We start from the raw sequence: 18,170 nt of genomic DNA on the forward strand, positions 1-18,170 counted from the left end.
GAGTCACAACAATTACTAATAAACATAAACTAGAAAAAAAGGAAAATGAAATTTTGAGTGAACTACAAATGATCCCAACTACCCATTGATTTATCAATTTTATTTATTCATCAAACTCGTTTTTACTACATTGACGTGGCATGTTTCATTGTTTATGACGCTTCTGCAGCATCAATTGTTCAATTAGAATAGGAATTCGTGTATAAATTGGGGATTATAATAAGCGATTACGAATTATAGATTAAAGAAAATTTTTATGAGCTTGCAAAGATCCTAAATCGAAGAAACCGCAAGTTTCACAATTCCGGAAACTTCACTACTCGAGAACTACTGCTAGCTGGCTAATGAGATATAAAAAGAGGCAAACTACCTTCTGTTACTGTATGCTAAAATCTACGGATTGTTACTGACCCACTGCTGATTCCTCCAAAGTAATACAATAAAAATGTGAAATAAAAGTGAATTAAGGAAAACAGTGGTGATGTAATTCAATAATATCAGTCACAAACGATACCCTCAGCGATCATACGCTTCAATATGCTCTCATATGCAAAAAGTTCCTGGTACGGTGTACCGGTCTCGGAAAGGCCTTCGAGGATACCTCGGATGTGCTCCAAGCCTAAGAATGGCTGGGGCCTGTCGAGATCTAGCTTCTTTTTCATGTAAAGTCTATATTCTAGCGACTTTACAAAATATCTATTGGCGACAGCATCCTCTAGAAAGTCCGTGGCGTCTCCCTGCAAACAAAATATTCTCATAAATGAAATAATTAAATACATATGATTGTGCAACACATAACTACATACGCAGGGAAAAGTTCAGTAAAATTGATCGTTGTCGTAGCGGTAAAAAATCTTCAAAAGCTGGTAATATAACACTTACTGCTATAGATGGTAGACGTGTTTTGGTTGGCCAGTAATATCTACATGGCGGACACTGACACCGGAAGCGGTATTTTTTAAGGAGCAGTACCTGCCTTTTTACCCAATCGTCTTTAGTAAAATGGAGATTGTGGTAATTTATGCAGATCTAGAATAAAAAAAATCATCACTAGCATCTGTTAATTATATGAAGGACGACTTAGCCGACTTATTGCGGGGATTATATTGCTATGAATTATAACTCACTTGTTGGCCTGCTCTGATGGGTCGAATTGACATAAGAACATTCTTGTATCGTCCAAAAACCGCGATATTTGGATTACAACTGTGTTTGAAGAGAGAAGTCAAACATGAAAGCGCAATATCGTCCCTTATTCTGATAGAGCACCGCGTAGTCTGAATCAATATTAGTTAATTAATGGATGATCATGACGGATATGTACAGCTATCTAATGATAATGTTGAATGGTTTACCCTCAGTGCAGCTCTCAGCACGATATTCATATTCTCCACTACTAATTCTGCCAAATACACGAGTCTTGGATTCCACGTGAAGACTTTTATGGAGTCCCGGTATCTACGCCCAAGTATATTAGACATTGTAGCAAGATAGTAGACAATCATCAGGGCCGTCGTCGATATGTAGAATTTCTCTGAATGGGATTGACGCATTGCACGAGGGTTCATTGCGTAAACCGATGCGTACTTTGTAGTATCGAAGCGTTCACCTGTAAAGCCTAGTTTGTGCGGCTCTGAAAAAAAGTAATTCGATTGCTGTATCATGCCGAAGCCATCACAGGTAGACATAAACACATAAAAGTATTTGCAAACGATCGACTCTGATAGCACCGATCAAATCTTAATAATTTGTTGTCCTCCTCAATGCAAATGTAAAGTGAATATATTAGGGCCCAGGGCCAGGGTGACAGGCACAATAGAATACTTTCCATTGCCCAAGAAATCTCCATTTACCTGTCCTCGTATTTTGATTTGTGTTGGTCGTTGTGTACCATCATAACATCGAGCTAAATGTCTCTGTAAACGTTCAAGGCCTTCGGGCGATAGCCAGTGCCAAGAACGGAGATCTCCACAAAATCAAATTTCGAAAAAGCCAACTTTCCTTTGATAAAATCCGAAATCTGGCTCCGGATGCCAGTGAAAAAATGAAGTTACATTTTGATCGATTCTTTGAGTTCTACGATATCAAAGATTTGAAAATTTCAGCTCACCCGGACAACTATTTATGGCCCCCGACAACTTGATTAGCCTTTCAATGCTCCCAGCTTCCCGAAGACCTCTTAATGTCATTCTCATGGCAGTTAGAGCAGGAGTGCTCATGTTGCAATCCAATAATACACCCAAGACCGGACACTCCATCTCATGATAGTCGTCCCATGCCTTGTCACGACACTTTTCCGAGCAGTAAACGACATTGGGACATTTATGGCAGTGAATGCCAATCCTTGTTCGTTTCAGACACTCAGAACACATCCGATAGCTCTTGTGAGGACCAACGGCACGAACGTAAGAAGGAAGCACCGCAATTAGCCGACCAGGTCTGAGATTGTTCGTAGTAATAACATGCCTGCCAAGCGCATCAGTGTGTCTGGTAAGAAGATCAGTGCCTCCAACTATAGGGCAAAAAGGATCGTTCATGACGGGTTTCATCTTGGTGATTTTGTATGGTGGTTTCCACCCTCTTCTGCGCTTGACTAGGTCCTTCGGAATCAAGAAAAACTTATCATCCATGGTGTTCTGCACTTCCTCTCTCCCCTCAATCCCAGGAGGCATCAAACTCAGTGCATGAAGTGCTGAATCCACAGTATCCTGGATCTCCCATCGTGGTCTTCGCAAAAGCCTTAGACATCTCATCTTTCTACAGAAGAGTACTCCCTTCACATTGTTTGGACAATTGTATGTCAAGGCTCTACCTATGTCGGTTAGACAATCTTCATACCTTCCAAGTTCGTATAGAATTGCTGAACGACCAGCATAAGCGATCCCGAGTTCTGGAGTGCCAGGTATTGCATAAATAATACTCTTGGTATAGTATTTGAGGGCCCGCTTCCACGTGCCCAAAGTGTCAAGGTAACCGTTTGCTGTCTGCAAGAAGGCGGTGGATTTGGCGTTGTTTTTTACCCTTTCCGATACAAAGTTTACTTCTGCATCAAAGTTAATTAGTTTTTGTCTGGCATAGCATAATCTCCCTATGGCCGTCCCAATCGACTGAAACTCCGTGAACAAAGGCGTCGATACCTCCTTGCTTGCCCGAGAAAAGCTGTGCATGTATTCGTACCAGGGTATCTTTCTCCTGTAAACTACAAATAAAAATGACGTTTATTCGGAAAAATATTCATACAAAATCGGCATGTCACGAGAATAAATTGATATTTTAGTTTTAATACACTGGGCGACTCGAATTTTGCACGTCGTAATGTAAATATTATGGATCAGTCCAGTGTGAGCTTCATTCTAAACAAATGGAAACACAAAAATTCCCATTCCTTGAAAATCCAGTTCAACACTTTCAGCCTGTAATGAAGTTTTTTAAAGTCAGAAAAAAAATATTAAAAAAATGTGTAAACCTGGTTTTCGAGAATGCATGTTGAAAAAATCTCAGGTGGTGCGTCAGAAAAATACAAAACGATCAGTGGAGCACCACTGATTTGACTGTCGTCTTAGAAATTTTGACCATTACAATGTAAGAGATGACATACGTAAATGGCAATACGAAAAGTCTTGTCATCACCTTATATTCCCTACCCCCACCATCAACGTGTGGTGATCTGAAATATCATAGGTATTTCATCAAATTCTACCTGTCATAAAGTCGATAGTTTACAAATTGGTTTCTCGATCTTTCTGATGACGTGATTGAGAACTGGACAGTTGTTATGGCGCAAGGATTATCCTGTTGATTACCGAAACCAGGAATTTCGTGCCTGACTCCGCTGACTCTGTACCTTATGCCATAGAATGTCATCTGCAACTAGTTTGATAATTTGAATGCTGGATCATTTATTATTAATAAATACTCTGGAGATGGTGGAAAAATATGAAATATGGTTGATTGTAACTACGACTGAGCTGTTCAAAAGTTTTTGTAAAATTCAAAGAATATTCCAAGGTTGTTCATATTATATAAAGAGGAAGATTCAAATATTTAGGTTCCAAGTTTATTTATTTATCAAAATAATGTTCGCTACATTGCTGTGGCATGTTCAATTTTTTATGATGCTCTTACTGTGTTAATAGTCCAATTAGGACGAGAATCCTTTTATGGATTCCGGATTATAATAGACAATTATAGATTTTAAAGACTCGTAAATAATTGATATTATGAGATGTCCTACTTTTACTGTTATACAAGCTTAGCTACTTTAAAACTACTACTAGCTAGCAATTACTAAGCTTTATGATTACAAAAAATGTTAATAAGTAAATGATAAAAAAATGAGATAGCTTCTCGGTATCGTACTGTGATGTAAATCACATCTGATATTCAGTAAAATATAGTTTAAAAAATCAAGCGAACTACGTCTTGTTACTACAGTGTAAAATCTACGCGTTACTAACCCACTGCTTGCTACTGCATATTAATATAATAAAAACGTGAATAACACTACGAACGTAAATTAGAAGATAATTAAAAACAGTGGGGTGAAAAAAATCGAAGATATTAATAAAATTCGTAACGCTCGAGGCACATATTCTCCAGCATCTCTTGATAGTCGATTAGATCCTTGGTAGGTTGAGAACGCTGAGAAAGTTTGGCAATATTGTGTATGACTGTACCCCTGGCAGAGGTGTCTCCGTTAGTTTGACCACCCCTTATATTGGAAAAAAAGTTCTGTGCCAATCTTAAGCTATTTCCCAATTCCAGGGTCAATTTTTGGATTTCCTGCAAATGCGATATTGACATATATGAAAGGAATCAATACACATGATTGTGCTATGAAACGTATTCGCAGAGTCACTAGTATGACACCACCCCCTACGTGAGGGCTTAAGTTAGCGGTTTTTATTCGGATTATCACAAATATACTGGTGATGGAATGACAAAAGGAAACAGTCTGGATAGCTGTTTATGTCGGGTTTTCAATTGATCAGCAGATCAATTAAAAATTTTATTCCACAGAGACTCGGCACTGGTTCCGAAATGACCAGATCATAAACAATGATATTTACCTTACTTGGATTATGTCAATGACGGTGAAACATATTAATCCACAAACTTACTGAAATACGCGTTAGCCCCGGATAGGGTTTCCAATCCTCCTCACATGCCTTACAGGGACACTGCAAGTAGTAGTGTTGAAAGAGCAACCTCCGCCTCTTTCTTCTCGGCATTCGGTTGAAACGCAGGTTCTGATAAGCAATGCAAATCTAAAACATAATAAAATCATTCATCGTCTTTATCTGATGATTCTAAAGAACTTCTGAGCTGAATGATTGTGAGTAAGATGTTACTATGACATTAAACTCACTTCATCGCCGACATTGATTTGATTAAGTGCAATCATAACGTTCTGAGTGTATCCAAAAACTACGGCATTGGGAGCACAGCTGTGATTGAAAAGAGAAAGAAACGGTGCCATCACCATACCATCTTCTTCCAGCGGAGTGGGATCCAAAGGCTGCGTCAATATTACATTCATTAGTAGATCGATCATTATGAGTCACATTGTCACGAAGTTAAGGATGAACTTAAACGTAACTTAATCGTTTACCTGGACTACAGTTTGGTCCACAATTCCATAAATCTTCACTAACAGGTCTACCAAAAATCGGAGATCGGGGTCTTTGCTCATAATAATTAAATTTCCAAGGTAGCGTGAACCAAATGCATCAGTCATTGTAGCCAAATGGTAGATAGTTATGAGAGCAGATAATGACGTTCCAGCCTTGTCAAAAGACATGTACTGTTCTCGATCCTTTAACAGAGAATGAACTGTCGCGTACTTTGATGTGTCAAAGCGAAGTTCTGTAAAACCTTGAATTTCGGGATCTGCGAAAAAACGATTCGAAATATATGTGTTAAACAAGTTGGAAATATCCGTCGATCCCTGTGGATCGCTCTGTTGAACGATTAATATGTTTACTTGGTGCAGTTAATAATTTATTGTCTTTATAAATTTTCATCAATTCCGTCGAATTGTTTCAATCACATTTCATATCATTTCCAACGTCCAGGAAATGTCCGGTTATCCGTCCTTATATTTTTATTTATATTGAGAATTACGCCATCACAATATTGACCTAAATGTCTCCGTAATTGCCAGGTTCAAGGCCACCGGGTGATAACGAGTGACAAATTTCATCCAGAAAATGAAAAATGAAATAAATATTGGAAAAATCCAATTCCTGATTTTAGGAACAATTAATACAAAGTGGAAGTGGAAATTGATATTTGGAGGCAACTTATACGGAATAAACCTCCACTTCCCCCGCTTAATTCGATAAATCCTCTCCCCCCCCTGAGAATTCATGTAAAACCTTGAAAACTTGAGCTTACCAGTAACTGCAGTTATGTCCCTCAGCATGGTCCGAAGGTTTCTAATATTCCCAGCCTCGTGCAAAGCTTTCAACAGGATTCTCATGCCGAGCAAAGCATAGAGATCTAGATCGGCATCCAACAATATTCCTAAAATTGTACATTCAGCCGCATGATACTGCGCCCAGGCTTTATACTGACACATATCCGAGCAGTAGACAACATTGGCGCAGAAAATACAGGGAATTCCAATTAATGTTTCCTTGGAACACTCATCACACATCTTATAAAATTTCATAGATTTTCGTACACTAGCGTAAATTGGAACGGCTGCGATGATGTCCCCAGGTTGAAATTTCCTCAAGGCAACAACATGCCTGTCACGTTCGTTGGAATACGAAATGTTAATGCCAGTGGCACCCGGTATACAGCAGGGAGGGCCCTTGACAATCGGTTCAATCTTCTCCGGCTCTGCTGCAACAGACTCCGCGTCAGGGGAAGGTGCATCAGCAACCAACTCATCAACAGTACTGTTTGCCAACTCCCGCAGATCATCCCCGATATCCTCGGCATCCATGTATGACAGTCTGTTTTTTACGACGTTCAGGGCAATCGCAACGTCCATTGGTGAGCTGTTCAAAGCCACTAGACATTTGATCTTTCTAGCGTACAGTTTTGGTAGCAATTTCCTTGGATAATCATGATCCTCAGCGCTGCGGATATCGCGCAGACAGTCTGTATATCGTCCCTCCATGAATGAAATCAGTGAACGCTTTTCATAAGAAAGTCCTAAATCTTGAGTTCCAGGTGTTGCAAACATAATACTCAGACAATAGTTTTTCAATGCTGCGGGTATATCAATCTCCTGCGCGTTCATCAAATTATCTCCGATATTTCTGTACCTTCGGGCTTCGGCATCATCCTTTACCCTCGTGGGCTCCATATTTACCTCTATGCCCAAGGTCCGCATTCTACTTAGATGAAGTTCAATTCGGTCCTGAATGCCGCCCGCCCTACGAAAGTCTCTCAACAAGGTCGCTTTCGCCAACCCCTGCATCTGATTGATTTTTTTCACGTAGGTGACCCAACTTTCTTTTGGCTCATCAGCTATAAAAAAAATCACGTTTATTCCGGAAAATATTCATACGTCAACGAGTGACGTAAAATATTGTAGAGCAATCGAGCATGAATTTCCTTTGAAACGAATGTGAGCAGAATATTTCACATTCCTTGAAAAGGAAATTAATGCTTTCGGTCTGCAATTAACTATTTTAGAGTCAGAAATAAAAATCTTAAAAAGGTGCAAACTTTGTGATCCAGAAGATGTAGAAGAAGTGGACGTCATGTTCACAAATCTTGAGGTGATGCGTCAGAAAAATATAAAACGATGCTATAAAAATTATTTCTACCAACTGACTCCGATTTTAGTTGTATTAAAACACAACTGACTGGATTTTATCAGAATTAAACGTTCTTTTAGGGCTGATTTCCCGGTGCAAATTTTCGCTACTTTGACGCATAACGTCGCAGACGTAAATGGAAATACGAAAAGTCTTGTGTTTATGTCATTCCCCCTCCCTCTACTATCAAGCCTTGTTGATCTGAAATATCACAGATATTTCACGAAATTCTCCCCGTAATGAAGCAGAGAGTTTACTAAATAGATTCTCGATCTTTCTCATCACGTGATCGGGAACAGGACAGTTATCCTGGCAGTATCGGTACAGGAACTACCTGACATGGAAATCGACTCAAATGATACCGTGACTGAAGAATTCGTCTCTATGACGTGAGAATCGTGGGCCAGGGTGTCATACAGGTGCTGATAGCAGCGCCTTCAGGAAATTTCCCAATTGCTCAATACCTTTGTCCATGGACTCTCCAATCGTCTCCTTCTCCTTGGAATTTTTGAAAATCATAATTCAATCGAAAGAACCTTTGAATCTGCTGTAAACTTCACACATGTGAAAAACGAAATAGCCACATCCGATGCATAATATACGATTGAGCTAGAGTATTCAAATTGTTTTAGGAAGGAATTCAAAGAATATTCCAAAGTGATATTTAAAAGTTTACTTTCCAAGTCTATTTATTAATCAAACGAGTTTTAGGTACATTAACATGGCGCATTTTATTTTTATGATGCTATTATAGCATCAATCCTCCTGTTAGGATGAAACTTCCTTTATGAACTTCAGAATATCGTAGACGATTATAAATTTGAAAGAATCAACAAAGTGACTAATTTGATGAGTTCAATTTCAAATATCCACAACCGAACGAATTAAAAGTGTCACAATTCTAAAAAGTTTATTACCCTAACGTAGAAGCAATTACCACGCTTCATTAGTTGAAAAATGATGAACAGGTGAATGATTAAAAAACGAAGATAACGAATCGCTAATTGGTATCGTCCTGAGATGCTAATTAAGATGTTTTCACTATTGAAATTAGAGAAGATAAAAATGACCGTCAGACTATTTTTCCAGCGTCAAAATTAGATAAAAATGAAATTCATCCCTTAAGCTTTGGAATAAAATGCTATTCACCATTTCTCACCTTGTCGATTTTCTTATGTCAATTAATATGATTTAAATGAAAATATATAATGCAAATTAAATTTGTAAATTCCTTGGAATTAAGAAAATTCGCCTTCAGTTATTATAATTAAAAGCATGCAAACTACTTTTGCTACAGTAGTAAAAAAATCTAGTGATTGTCACAAACCCATTGCTAGTCATCTCGATATGTTTAAAAGTAATAAACATTCACAAACTAAAAGTTAACTAAAGACAATGGGCTGGAAGAATGCCAAGGCATTAACGAAATTGGTACCGACACAGGCAATCATGTTTCAACCTATCCAGAAATTCAATCAGTTCCTTGCAAGGAACAGGATGTTCACAAAGCTTCTCAATGAAGTATGTGATTTTAGGATTCCCATCGTGCAAAATCCTTTCCCGCGAACAAAATTTTTTTGTCAGTCTTATACCATTCATAAGTCTCAATGTCATCCTTGGCCATTCCTACGCATAAAAAATTGGCATAAATGAAGGGCATAAACACATTGCTGATAATTTATAAACTTACGGAAACATGGGGTAGATCTCGATAACATGGCCAGTCATCGGTGCATGCCACACAATAACAATGGAAGAAATATCTTTCCAAGAGCATTGGCCGCCTCAAATTTTTCAAAATTCTATTGTAAGTATGATCCTGATAACTACAGAATATCTAGAAAAAAATTAACCATTCATAATTAGCACCTGGTGATAATTGAAAAAAACGACTGGACTGACTGATTATAAGTATCGGATTACTATAAAAAATTCAACTCACTGGCTCGCCAGCTTTGATGGGTCGAAGTGCAATCACAACAGGCTCGTAGTTTCCAAAAATTAATACATTGGGATTACAACTGTGATTCAAGAGAGAAGTGAAAGGTGTCAGGATCACATCATCGTGGTTGGTCATATTGAACTGATTAGGCTGAATCAAGAATACATTTATTAATGGATCATCATAAACCATATGTACGAAAGGTTCACGATTACGTCTACCCCTTACCCTTTTTGCATTCATCTCCACAATCTGCCAAAGCTTCATTAAGAGCTGTACCAAAAACCGGAGGTTTGGTTCTTTGAGGACGATGGATATATATTTAGGGTATTTAGGTCCAAATGCCTCAGTCATTGTAGCCAAATAATAAATAATCATAAGTGATACCAATGACGTATGGAACCGGTCGCAACCCATGTGTTTGTCTGGATGGATTAACAGGCTGTGAACGGCCGCGTACTTTGAGCAGTCAAAAACATCTTCTGTGAAACCATGCACTAGGGGATCTGAAAAAATACAGTTCTATTAGTGTATCGAACTGGACCCGATGATACCTGGGGGCGACTAATACGATGTGACCTTCGTTGGAGTAAATCACCACAATCCCTCCACGAATCCAATTAAAACCTTGAAAATATGAGCTCACCAGTGACAACATCCAAGCGCTCTACCAGCGCCTCCAGGTCGTCAACACTCCCAGTTTCCTTCAGAGCTTTCAAGAGGATTTTCATGGCAAGCACAGCGGTGGTGGGTACGTCGGCGTCCAACAGTAACCCCAAAATCGAGCACTCCATCTGATGATAAACCTTCCATGCGTTACTTCGACAGCTCTCCGAGCAGTAAAGAACATAGGGACAGAAATGGCAGGGAATACCAGCTGTTGTTGGCGTCGTGCACTCGGCACAAGCCTTATAAGAGCTTCCAAAACTATGTGAACTGGCGTAACTCGGGGTGACTGCGATAATTTCACCAGGTTGAAATTTCCTCAAGGCTAAAATATACCTCCCACAGTTGCCCGCGAATCCAATGCCAACGCCAGTTGCCCCAACTATAGAACAAGGAGCGCCATCGACAATCGGTTTCACCTTCCGCCTACGGGGGTCATAATGAACAGGGGGGTCCGAATTTGATGCATTTTCTTCCGTCGCTAATAAACCGGTCAGATCATCCCCGACACCCTTACAAGTCCTATTTGCCAATAAGTCCTTTATGATATCCACAGCAGACCGAACGCGATATCCCCCTTTGTTCAGACTCAGTACACTTCTGGCGGTTCTAGCATGGGATTGTGCTATGAGTTCTTCTGGATTATCATGTTCCAGGGCTCTGGCGATATCGCGCAAACAATTCTCATAGTTTCCATTCTTGAATGCAATTATTGAACGCTTTTCAAGCATACGTGCCATTTCTAGCGTTCCAGGTGTTAAAAACATAATAGCCAGGGAATAGTATTTTAATGCTGCGGGGAAATTAGGTGGGTTCGTCGTTAACACTTTATCTCCCATGGCCACGTATTGCTGGGATACAGATTCACTCTTCACTCTCTTTGGACGGAGGTTTACGATGATATTTAAGGCCCGCAGTTTTGTTACATGGAACTCAACTCGATGCAGGAAATTCTGCGCCTCATCAAATTCGCACATCTGGTTTTCTTTCGTCCAGGTGTCGAGACGCTTGAAATTCTCCAGGTATTGGTACCAATTCATGTGATCGCCAACATCTAGAAAGGTAATCACGTTTATTCCGGAAATAATTCACACCACAGTGTGTATAAGTCACGAAAATAAATTATTATTTCAGTTGGAACGTACGGTGGTACTCGCATTTCACAGATATCACCTTCGTTCTAAATTATGTAGATAAAAAATTAGAAATAAAGTATGAAAAATGTGGGAACCTTTTGATGTCGAACACATGTTGGCGAACCCTCAGGTGATGCGTCAAAAAAAATAAAAAAATAATTTTTTACAACTCAATCCCCTGTTTGTTATACTAATTCACAACTGATTGGATTTCCTCAGAATCAAACGTGGTTTTGGGGCTGATGCCTTGTGTCGCCACTACGACACAAGACGTCGCAGAGCTAAATACCATACGGTTTCTTGGGTTCATGTTATCCTTCCGCCCCCCACTATCAAGCCCTAATAATTGTGAATATCACGGCTATTTCACCAAATTCTATCTCCAATAAAGCGGATAATTTACTAAACGGATTCTCGAACTTTCTGGTTACGTGATTGACAATAGGACAGTTGTTCGGGCCCAAGGACACCTGTGTTGATTACCCGAATTCACTCGCCAAATTATCTTTCATCCCTTGATAATATAAATATGATTCCTCACCTGAACAATTATCGAAAAAGTCAAGGATTATTGAATTATGGACGTGGGATAAATAAACCACGAGTGCGAAGTAATTTATGAATCTAGGGGAGGATACTTTGGTCTTTATTTTCTCAGTCTCACAAAAATATAACAAAAATAAAATTCTACGTCATTTATGACCTAATTTAACAAAAAAAATATATCGACCCTATTGTTTGATAACAGAAAAGAACAACCTGATTTATATTACCATCCAAGACAGCTAATAATAAGGAATATTCCAATTAAACGAACTGGGTTCCAATTGTACAGCGAAACTAGAGTCTGGTTGCAAAGAAAATTTTAATGTGAAAATCACACATTTTCGAGACAGAAATAAATCCAAAACCTCTCACATGAGTCCATGAGCTCTACAACCCCTCGGTGACGAAAGGATGATCCCGAGCAATTTCAGCAATGGCGAGAATACTCTGCAGTCCATGCTTAAAGACAACAGCAAGATTATCCATAATCATCTGTTCCTCTTGATCATTTTGAGCAATAACCGAATCAGGTTGTCCCTCCATGGGAGTTGTGATGATCATCCTGACATAGTCCTCACCCCCATGCTTCCAGTACGAGTAAAGATCGTGCAGGCCAATTCCCTGCCCCACAAAACGATCGATTATTTCGTTATCGAGACCAACAAATCCGTGTGTATCACTCACAGTGACCTTGAGTAACTCAACATCCTTTCTGAGGGCGTATTTCCACTTGCGTTCAGTGGCCTCATTGACGACACCCTCGGCAGGTATGTGATGATTAATCAGCTCATCATCAGATATATTGATACGAGGATGCTTGACGAGTCCCTGGAGCCACTTCACGTGGACAACTGAGTTCAATGTTTTGTTTTTTTCATGTAAAAAATGACCAGCAAGTTTTTCAAGTTTAAATCCATGTTTCTCATCCCGTCGGCCCTTTAATTTCTTTCGGAAGAGTCCAAGTACCTCCGAAAATCCAAAGACTAATTTTTTGAAGTCACCTACCTTGTCCACCTCGTACATAAGCCCACTGAGCATTGGGGCATCGTAGTGGAGGCAGTTATGAGCAACGAGAATGACTTCCTCACCGACTGACTTCAAGAATGCAAAAAAATTGTTGACGGCGGTCTGTTTGTCTTCTGCAGGCACTGGTTCGCAGTTGTTGTAAGAATTAACCATCATTGACCTCCATTTGAACAGCCCTGTCAGATCCGTCACCTCGTCTGGGATTTCCTTCTTGGGCATTATGTAATCAGAGTAGCTACGGTCTTGATATCGTGCTGCAAGTTGAATAACCTCCGCACCACCGGAAAATCCGGTGGATTGAACATCGAAGTAGACGATTTTAAGATTGGCAGAGGGACTCTTCGAAGGTTTTTCACGTTTTTTTACATCCCCGAGGGATAATCCACCGAAGTCGAGTGAAAAATCAGGTGGGACTTCACCTTTGGCCGCCATTTTCAGATCGATAACTGATTTAATTGCGCAACTGAAACGTAATTGCCATTCGGAATTCAATTATTATTTTGCAACACTAATTTTTATGGGGAGAGATAAATCGTTTTGAATACTCGTTTACCTGATTGTCGTCTGTGATTATCGTGGACAAGAATCAGACCAGGAGGGAACTTAGCCAGGTTTGGCGATTACGTCACCTGAATGAAATTCATTGAAGGAAGTCGCGAACGAGATTGGACGGGTTGTACCAGACTTACCCCCACTTGAACGAATTCCTGATGAATGTCTTGTCTCCCACCGCCGGAGTCCTAGTCGACAGTCCTGAAGTGATCGTCATATGCTCCTACTGTACCTAAATCCACGATCACACTCGGCATCCTCTTCCCCCCTCGTTCCCGATGTTTTTTTAGTGTCGAGTCGTAGTTGATGACTACACTCTAGACACCATGAGAATGAGAACCCCGAGCCAGGGGTTCTCATAGGTTAACGACTCGATCGACCATAAATCGATCGACGTCGAATTATATTGAGTTGTGGATAAAAATCGGAAATTATATGACTTTTGATTTAAAAAAATAATAAAAATTATATGAAGAGGATTAAATGAGGCCAAGGGACAATTTTAAAGTACTCACATAACAATAAATAATGAATCATTAGAACCGCTCTTTTATTCCTCACAAACAATTACATTTTTCTGTCTTTGTCACAATGTCACGATAAGTTTAGAGATTTAAAGACCTGTGAAGCTTGAATTTTCTCGAAAAAAGTAAATTACGTGTTTAATTTAAATTAGTAAATTACGTGTGAGGTCTTTTTCGGGAAATGATCATCACATAAGTACGAACCAGATGAACATTAAACTCAACATCTCCTCTTAACAGCAATAAATCGATAATCACGATAGTTTGTTGTGTGTACATATCGACCAAATTAATCATCATCTTCACTGTCATCAGCGTCCTCAGTGTCACTGCTGTCATCAGAGCTGCCTGAATCAATCAGCTGAGAGAGATGACTGATAATCAGAAAGGGAAACCAGTCTTCATGGTTGATGGTAGGTCTCACGTTGGGACTCGCAAAAATGCGAAATGGAACGTCATTATTCCTTTGTCTGATAATAGCAGCTGCTTCTGTCAGTACCTTCGAGCCCACAGCAGTTTTCCACAGATTCAGGAACTCCAAATTAGGAGCTGATCGCATGAGAGTGAGTATTCCATTGTCTCCAATATTGTTGCAGCCATGACACTCCAACTTCCTGAGGGTATGCAACTGAGCCAAAGGTCGATCTGTAATGGTGTAGACACCGCTCAGGCGCAGGTCCTCGAGCTGGAGATTGTGGAGATCCCTGATGCCATTGTCGGTTAGATTGTAACAGTCACTGAGGTTCAGGGTCTTCAGTTTTTTGCAAGTGTCTGAGATCTGAATGACAAACTGATCCGTGACTTCCTGAATCTTGGAGAGGTTGAGGTACTCAAGGTTGATGAGACCACTCAAAGGGGAGAATCCTCGTCTGACAGAGCAATTCGGGAGAGCCAGAAATGTTAAGTTAGAATTCTGGTTTATACTTGCCAGCAGATGAGGGGTCAGGGCAAAGCGGCTCAGGGTCAGATCTGTCAGTTTTGTGAGTTTCTCGATGGCCTGAAGGAAGGGATAAGGGAATTCAGTGGTAAAATTGTAGGGAGAAGATAATTTGAGATAGTCAGGAAGACAAGGATCACAATTAATTCTCTCATATCAAATTGAAAAACCTTAGAATCGTTTGAATAATTACACTGGCAGCTGCACGAGGTAGATATGCTGGAGTATGACCGTCTGTGGAGCACACGGTGAGGTGAAGCTCAGTCAGACTCTCGTACGGCAGAGTCTGGAAGAAATTGTCGGTGAAATGTAGTGCATTCGCCTGCATCCTGAAGTACATCAGCATCTCCATTTTCGGAAACCACTGGGTGCTGTTCATGTCGTGGTAGGGAAGCTCAATCTCCAGTGTAGTTAGATTTTCGCAATTCTTGGCAACGACTGGGAGAATAAGACTTGTGCAGAGCTGTAAGAGCTTTAATTCTCTGAGGAAGAATCCACCTTGTCTCAAGATCCTCCCGACACCTGCGTTGTCCAAGAGGCTCCCAGCCAGCTGCCCAGATTTCTCAGAGTCCAGGACTCGAAGGTCACCCCAGACCAGCCGCGGATTTTCCCTCCAACGTTTGCAAACTACGAGTTGAATTTATTTTCCGATACGATTGAATCGAGTTTAGGTGTGAAAATAATGTTACGAGTTTCAGATATCGTTGAATTATTTACAATTGCATTCGGAAGACAGAAAATTGATTTTATTGACTGAAATAAAATTTACGGAATTACCTTGCTGAACCTTGAGTCTGTCCCACACATCAAGGTACATGAAAACTCTCCCCAGGCAATCGTCATTCAGAGTATTAATTAAATCAGGTCCACTTGACTTCTCAGATCGACTCAGAGTTTTGCCATTATTTTGTTTGATTGCAAATCGTGTTTTTTCTGAACATGAAAAATATATGTGTTTTTTTATATTTTTTACAATTTCCTTTTAGTCACTACTTTATTCCGATATTCGATGCCATGTTCCTGAGATAAGAACTTCAATCCGTAGAGACAATTAAAACTCGAAAATTTTCACATTAAATTGTGCGAGCCCCAGAGGTTATGTGCTGTTATAAACGCCCGGACTCATACAAAAATCGTAATCATCCAAATCTCCAATGATTAATTAATTAACTTACTCTTGTTGCTCGGCATCATGAACCCCAATAACTCAATAATTAGCTTCACTTATTTGTAAGGGATGAACAGTAAATGACAAACCAAATTGTGGGCGAATGTCCTGTCGAGGAACCAGGGCGATACACCAATGGCTTTCAGCTGTTATCGCTTGTTTATTTTTGTCTCACTTCTGTTCTGTACGATTATTATTATTCAAGCTTGGGGGGTCCTTGACTTGGCGGCCAATACAGCCGAACTGATCAGTGTCACGTGACGGCGTAACCAGCGCCGCAGTCGACAGTGATCAGATAAAATCTCTGAATTGTAGTCACTGAGAGAATGGTAATTAAATTTGCAATAATTCACCTCAGTCTTGCTTAAAATATTTTTATTTGTCCATAAATGGTGAGATATTCTGATTAAAGAAAATAAATAACATTTTGTGTCGGTGTCGCGATGAAAACGACTTGTGAGGGCGCCGTAGGGGTCACGGCAGAGGTCGGTCGTTGCTGTGAGTCACTCTGCGTCCCGAGACATTCACTCGCCATTTTGTGTACGTGGCGTCGTTTCCCCAACAGTCTCTCCGCTCGCGTCCAGTATTTTTCAACAATTGTGCATTATTCACGGGAAATAAACAATTGTTGCACATCATGAAAGATCTCCTGATCTTTCAATCCTACTTTTCGATAATAAATCAAAGTTTAATGAGAAGTCTCATGTTCGCGTATATAAATAAAGTGGTGAGTGGAAAACGAGGGGTTCATTGTGTCCGGGGAGTTGTTAAGTGAAGGGAATAAATTATAGTGTGTGTATGTGTATGTGAACGTGCAACAGCCATGCAGGACTTTGTAATCCACCGACCCTCAGGAGCAACGTTGGAATCTCTGGGTGTCCTGACAATTATCACGCCAGCATAACGACTTACGTAATACTTTCCATCACTTGCTTGATACACCGTTGGCCCAATACTATTACAGTGGAATCTTGAGGATCCTGGTGAGTACATACGAATTCTTGGGGTAATATACACGAGAGCTGGGGGGGCAAATGGACCCTTGGGCTGTTTCCCAAACTCAGTTCTAATCGTCATTCTTTGGGATACACAAGGCTCCCTGTGTATGGCCATTTTGCGTGGATATATGGGGTGCTCAAGCACCCGGAGGGCACTTCTGGAATTTTATCGTGGGCCATTGTGATTCATTTGTTTAGTCCTAGGCTCATGGGGTGTCCCAAAGAGGATCGACTAGAGTAGAGGCTCAGTTCTGGGGGTTTGAGTGACGCCAGGCACTCCACGTTAGCGACGTAGTGTCACCCCATGGGAAATGGGGCGCCACGAGTACTACTGGGGTGTCTGCATTCGCGTTTGTCTCGGCTCCTGGGCCTCCTAGAGCAAAAAGGGCCCGGATTTCGCATCAGACCGTTTTGCCTCCATATCTTTGGAAATATCATAGCTAGGACAATTTGGCTGGCGCCATTGGATTCGTGACCACTCCCACCATGACAATCATAATTAGATGTAAGTTAAGTGGATTCATTAGTCCACCATTGGATGGAAAAACATGTAGGACTGCCAGCGATACCAATTCATCTCCAACGTAGCCATCACTACACAGAATCCCCAATCAGTATCATGCATCGTATCTCGGTTTTGTCATTGCCACATCACGAGGAGAATTTACAGCGACGAGGAGAGCTGGGGATGTGACATTGGACGGTGTGGCATAGATGTTGGGAGTACAACAAGGGCTAGTTAACGTAAACGCTCGTATTACACTCGGCAGTTCTGTCACTACACAATAGTGACAAATTTCATGCGCTATATGATCCACCACGTCAACCGCTTTGGTGATCTCGTGTTCATGGACTGTCACGCAAATATGGATTTTCGAAATTATCACTGCGTGTTCGGTT

At 40.4% G+C, this 18,170-nt stretch overlaps 5 protein-coding genes across 5 annotated transcripts; all 5 read right to left on the reverse strand.

Annotated features, from left to right (window-relative positions):
* Positions 1–85: 85 nt before the first annotated feature.
* Positions 86–3,627, reverse strand: LOC135170434 (SET and MYND domain-containing protein 4-like). Its single transcript, XM_064136242.1, has 6 exons — positions 3,467–3,627; positions 2,111–3,199; positions 1,356–1,633; positions 1,128–1,277; positions 883–1,029; positions 86–737 (listed from the first exon to the last, which is right to left on the reverse strand). Exons 1-6 carry the CDS (start codon positions 3,483–3,485, stop codon positions 498–500), a joined length of 1,923 nt encoding a protein of 640 aa, XP_063992312.1. The 5' UTR covers positions 3,486–3,627; the 3' UTR covers positions 86–497.
* A 416-nt stretch (positions 3,628–4,043) lies between these two features.
* Positions 4,044–7,971, reverse strand: LOC135170435 (SET and MYND domain-containing protein 4-like). Its single transcript, XM_064136243.1, has 6 exons — positions 7,684–7,971; positions 6,397–7,482; positions 5,612–5,889; positions 5,369–5,518; positions 5,121–5,267; positions 4,044–4,782 (listed from the first exon to the last, which is right to left on the reverse strand). The coding sequence occupies exons 1-6, from the start codon at positions 7,718–7,720 to the stop codon at positions 4,561–4,563; spliced, it is 1,920 nt and encodes a 639-aa protein (XP_063992313.1). The 5' UTR covers positions 7,721–7,971; the 3' UTR covers positions 4,044–4,560.
* A 467-nt stretch (positions 7,972–8,438) lies between these two features.
* Positions 8,439–11,817, reverse strand: LOC135170436 (SET and MYND domain-containing protein 4-like). The gene is made up of 6 exons (XM_064136245.1): positions 11,615–11,817; positions 10,364–11,437; positions 9,946–10,223; positions 9,718–9,867; positions 9,466–9,612; positions 8,439–9,401 (listed from the first exon to the last, which is right to left on the reverse strand). Exons 1-6 carry the CDS (start codon positions 11,631–11,633, stop codon positions 9,195–9,197), a joined length of 1,875 nt encoding a protein of 624 aa, XP_063992315.1. The 5' UTR covers positions 11,634–11,817; the 3' UTR covers positions 8,439–9,194.
* Positions 11,818–12,131: 314 nt separating this feature from the next.
* On the reverse strand, positions 12,132–13,786 carry LOC135170470 (uncharacterized). The gene is made up of 2 exons (XM_064136315.1): positions 13,645–13,786; positions 12,132–13,554 (listed from the first exon to the last, which is right to left on the reverse strand). The coding sequence occupies exon 2, from the start codon at positions 13,521–13,523 to the stop codon at positions 12,453–12,455; it is 1,071 nt and encodes a 356-aa protein (XP_063992385.1). The 5' UTR covers positions 13,524–13,554; positions 13,645–13,786; the 3' UTR covers positions 12,132–12,452.
* Positions 13,787–14,169: 383 nt separating this feature from the next.
* Positions 14,170–16,602, reverse strand: LOC135170460 (uncharacterized). Its single transcript, XM_064136301.1, has 4 exons — positions 16,280–16,602; positions 15,882–16,037; positions 15,298–15,731; positions 14,170–15,164 (listed from the first exon to the last, which is right to left on the reverse strand). Exons 1-4 carry the CDS (start codon positions 16,296–16,298, stop codon positions 14,457–14,459), a joined length of 1,317 nt encoding a protein of 438 aa, XP_063992371.1. The 5' UTR covers positions 16,299–16,602; the 3' UTR covers positions 14,170–14,456.
* Positions 16,603–18,170: the final 1,568 nt, after the last annotated feature.

Source organism: Diachasmimorpha longicaudata, chromosome 17 (assembly GCF_034640455.1).
Source record: "Diachasmimorpha longicaudata isolate KC_UGA_2023 chromosome 17, iyDiaLong2, whole genome shotgun sequence".
NCBI lineage: Eukaryota > Metazoa > Arthropoda > Insecta > Hymenoptera > Braconidae > Diachasmimorpha > Diachasmimorpha longicaudata.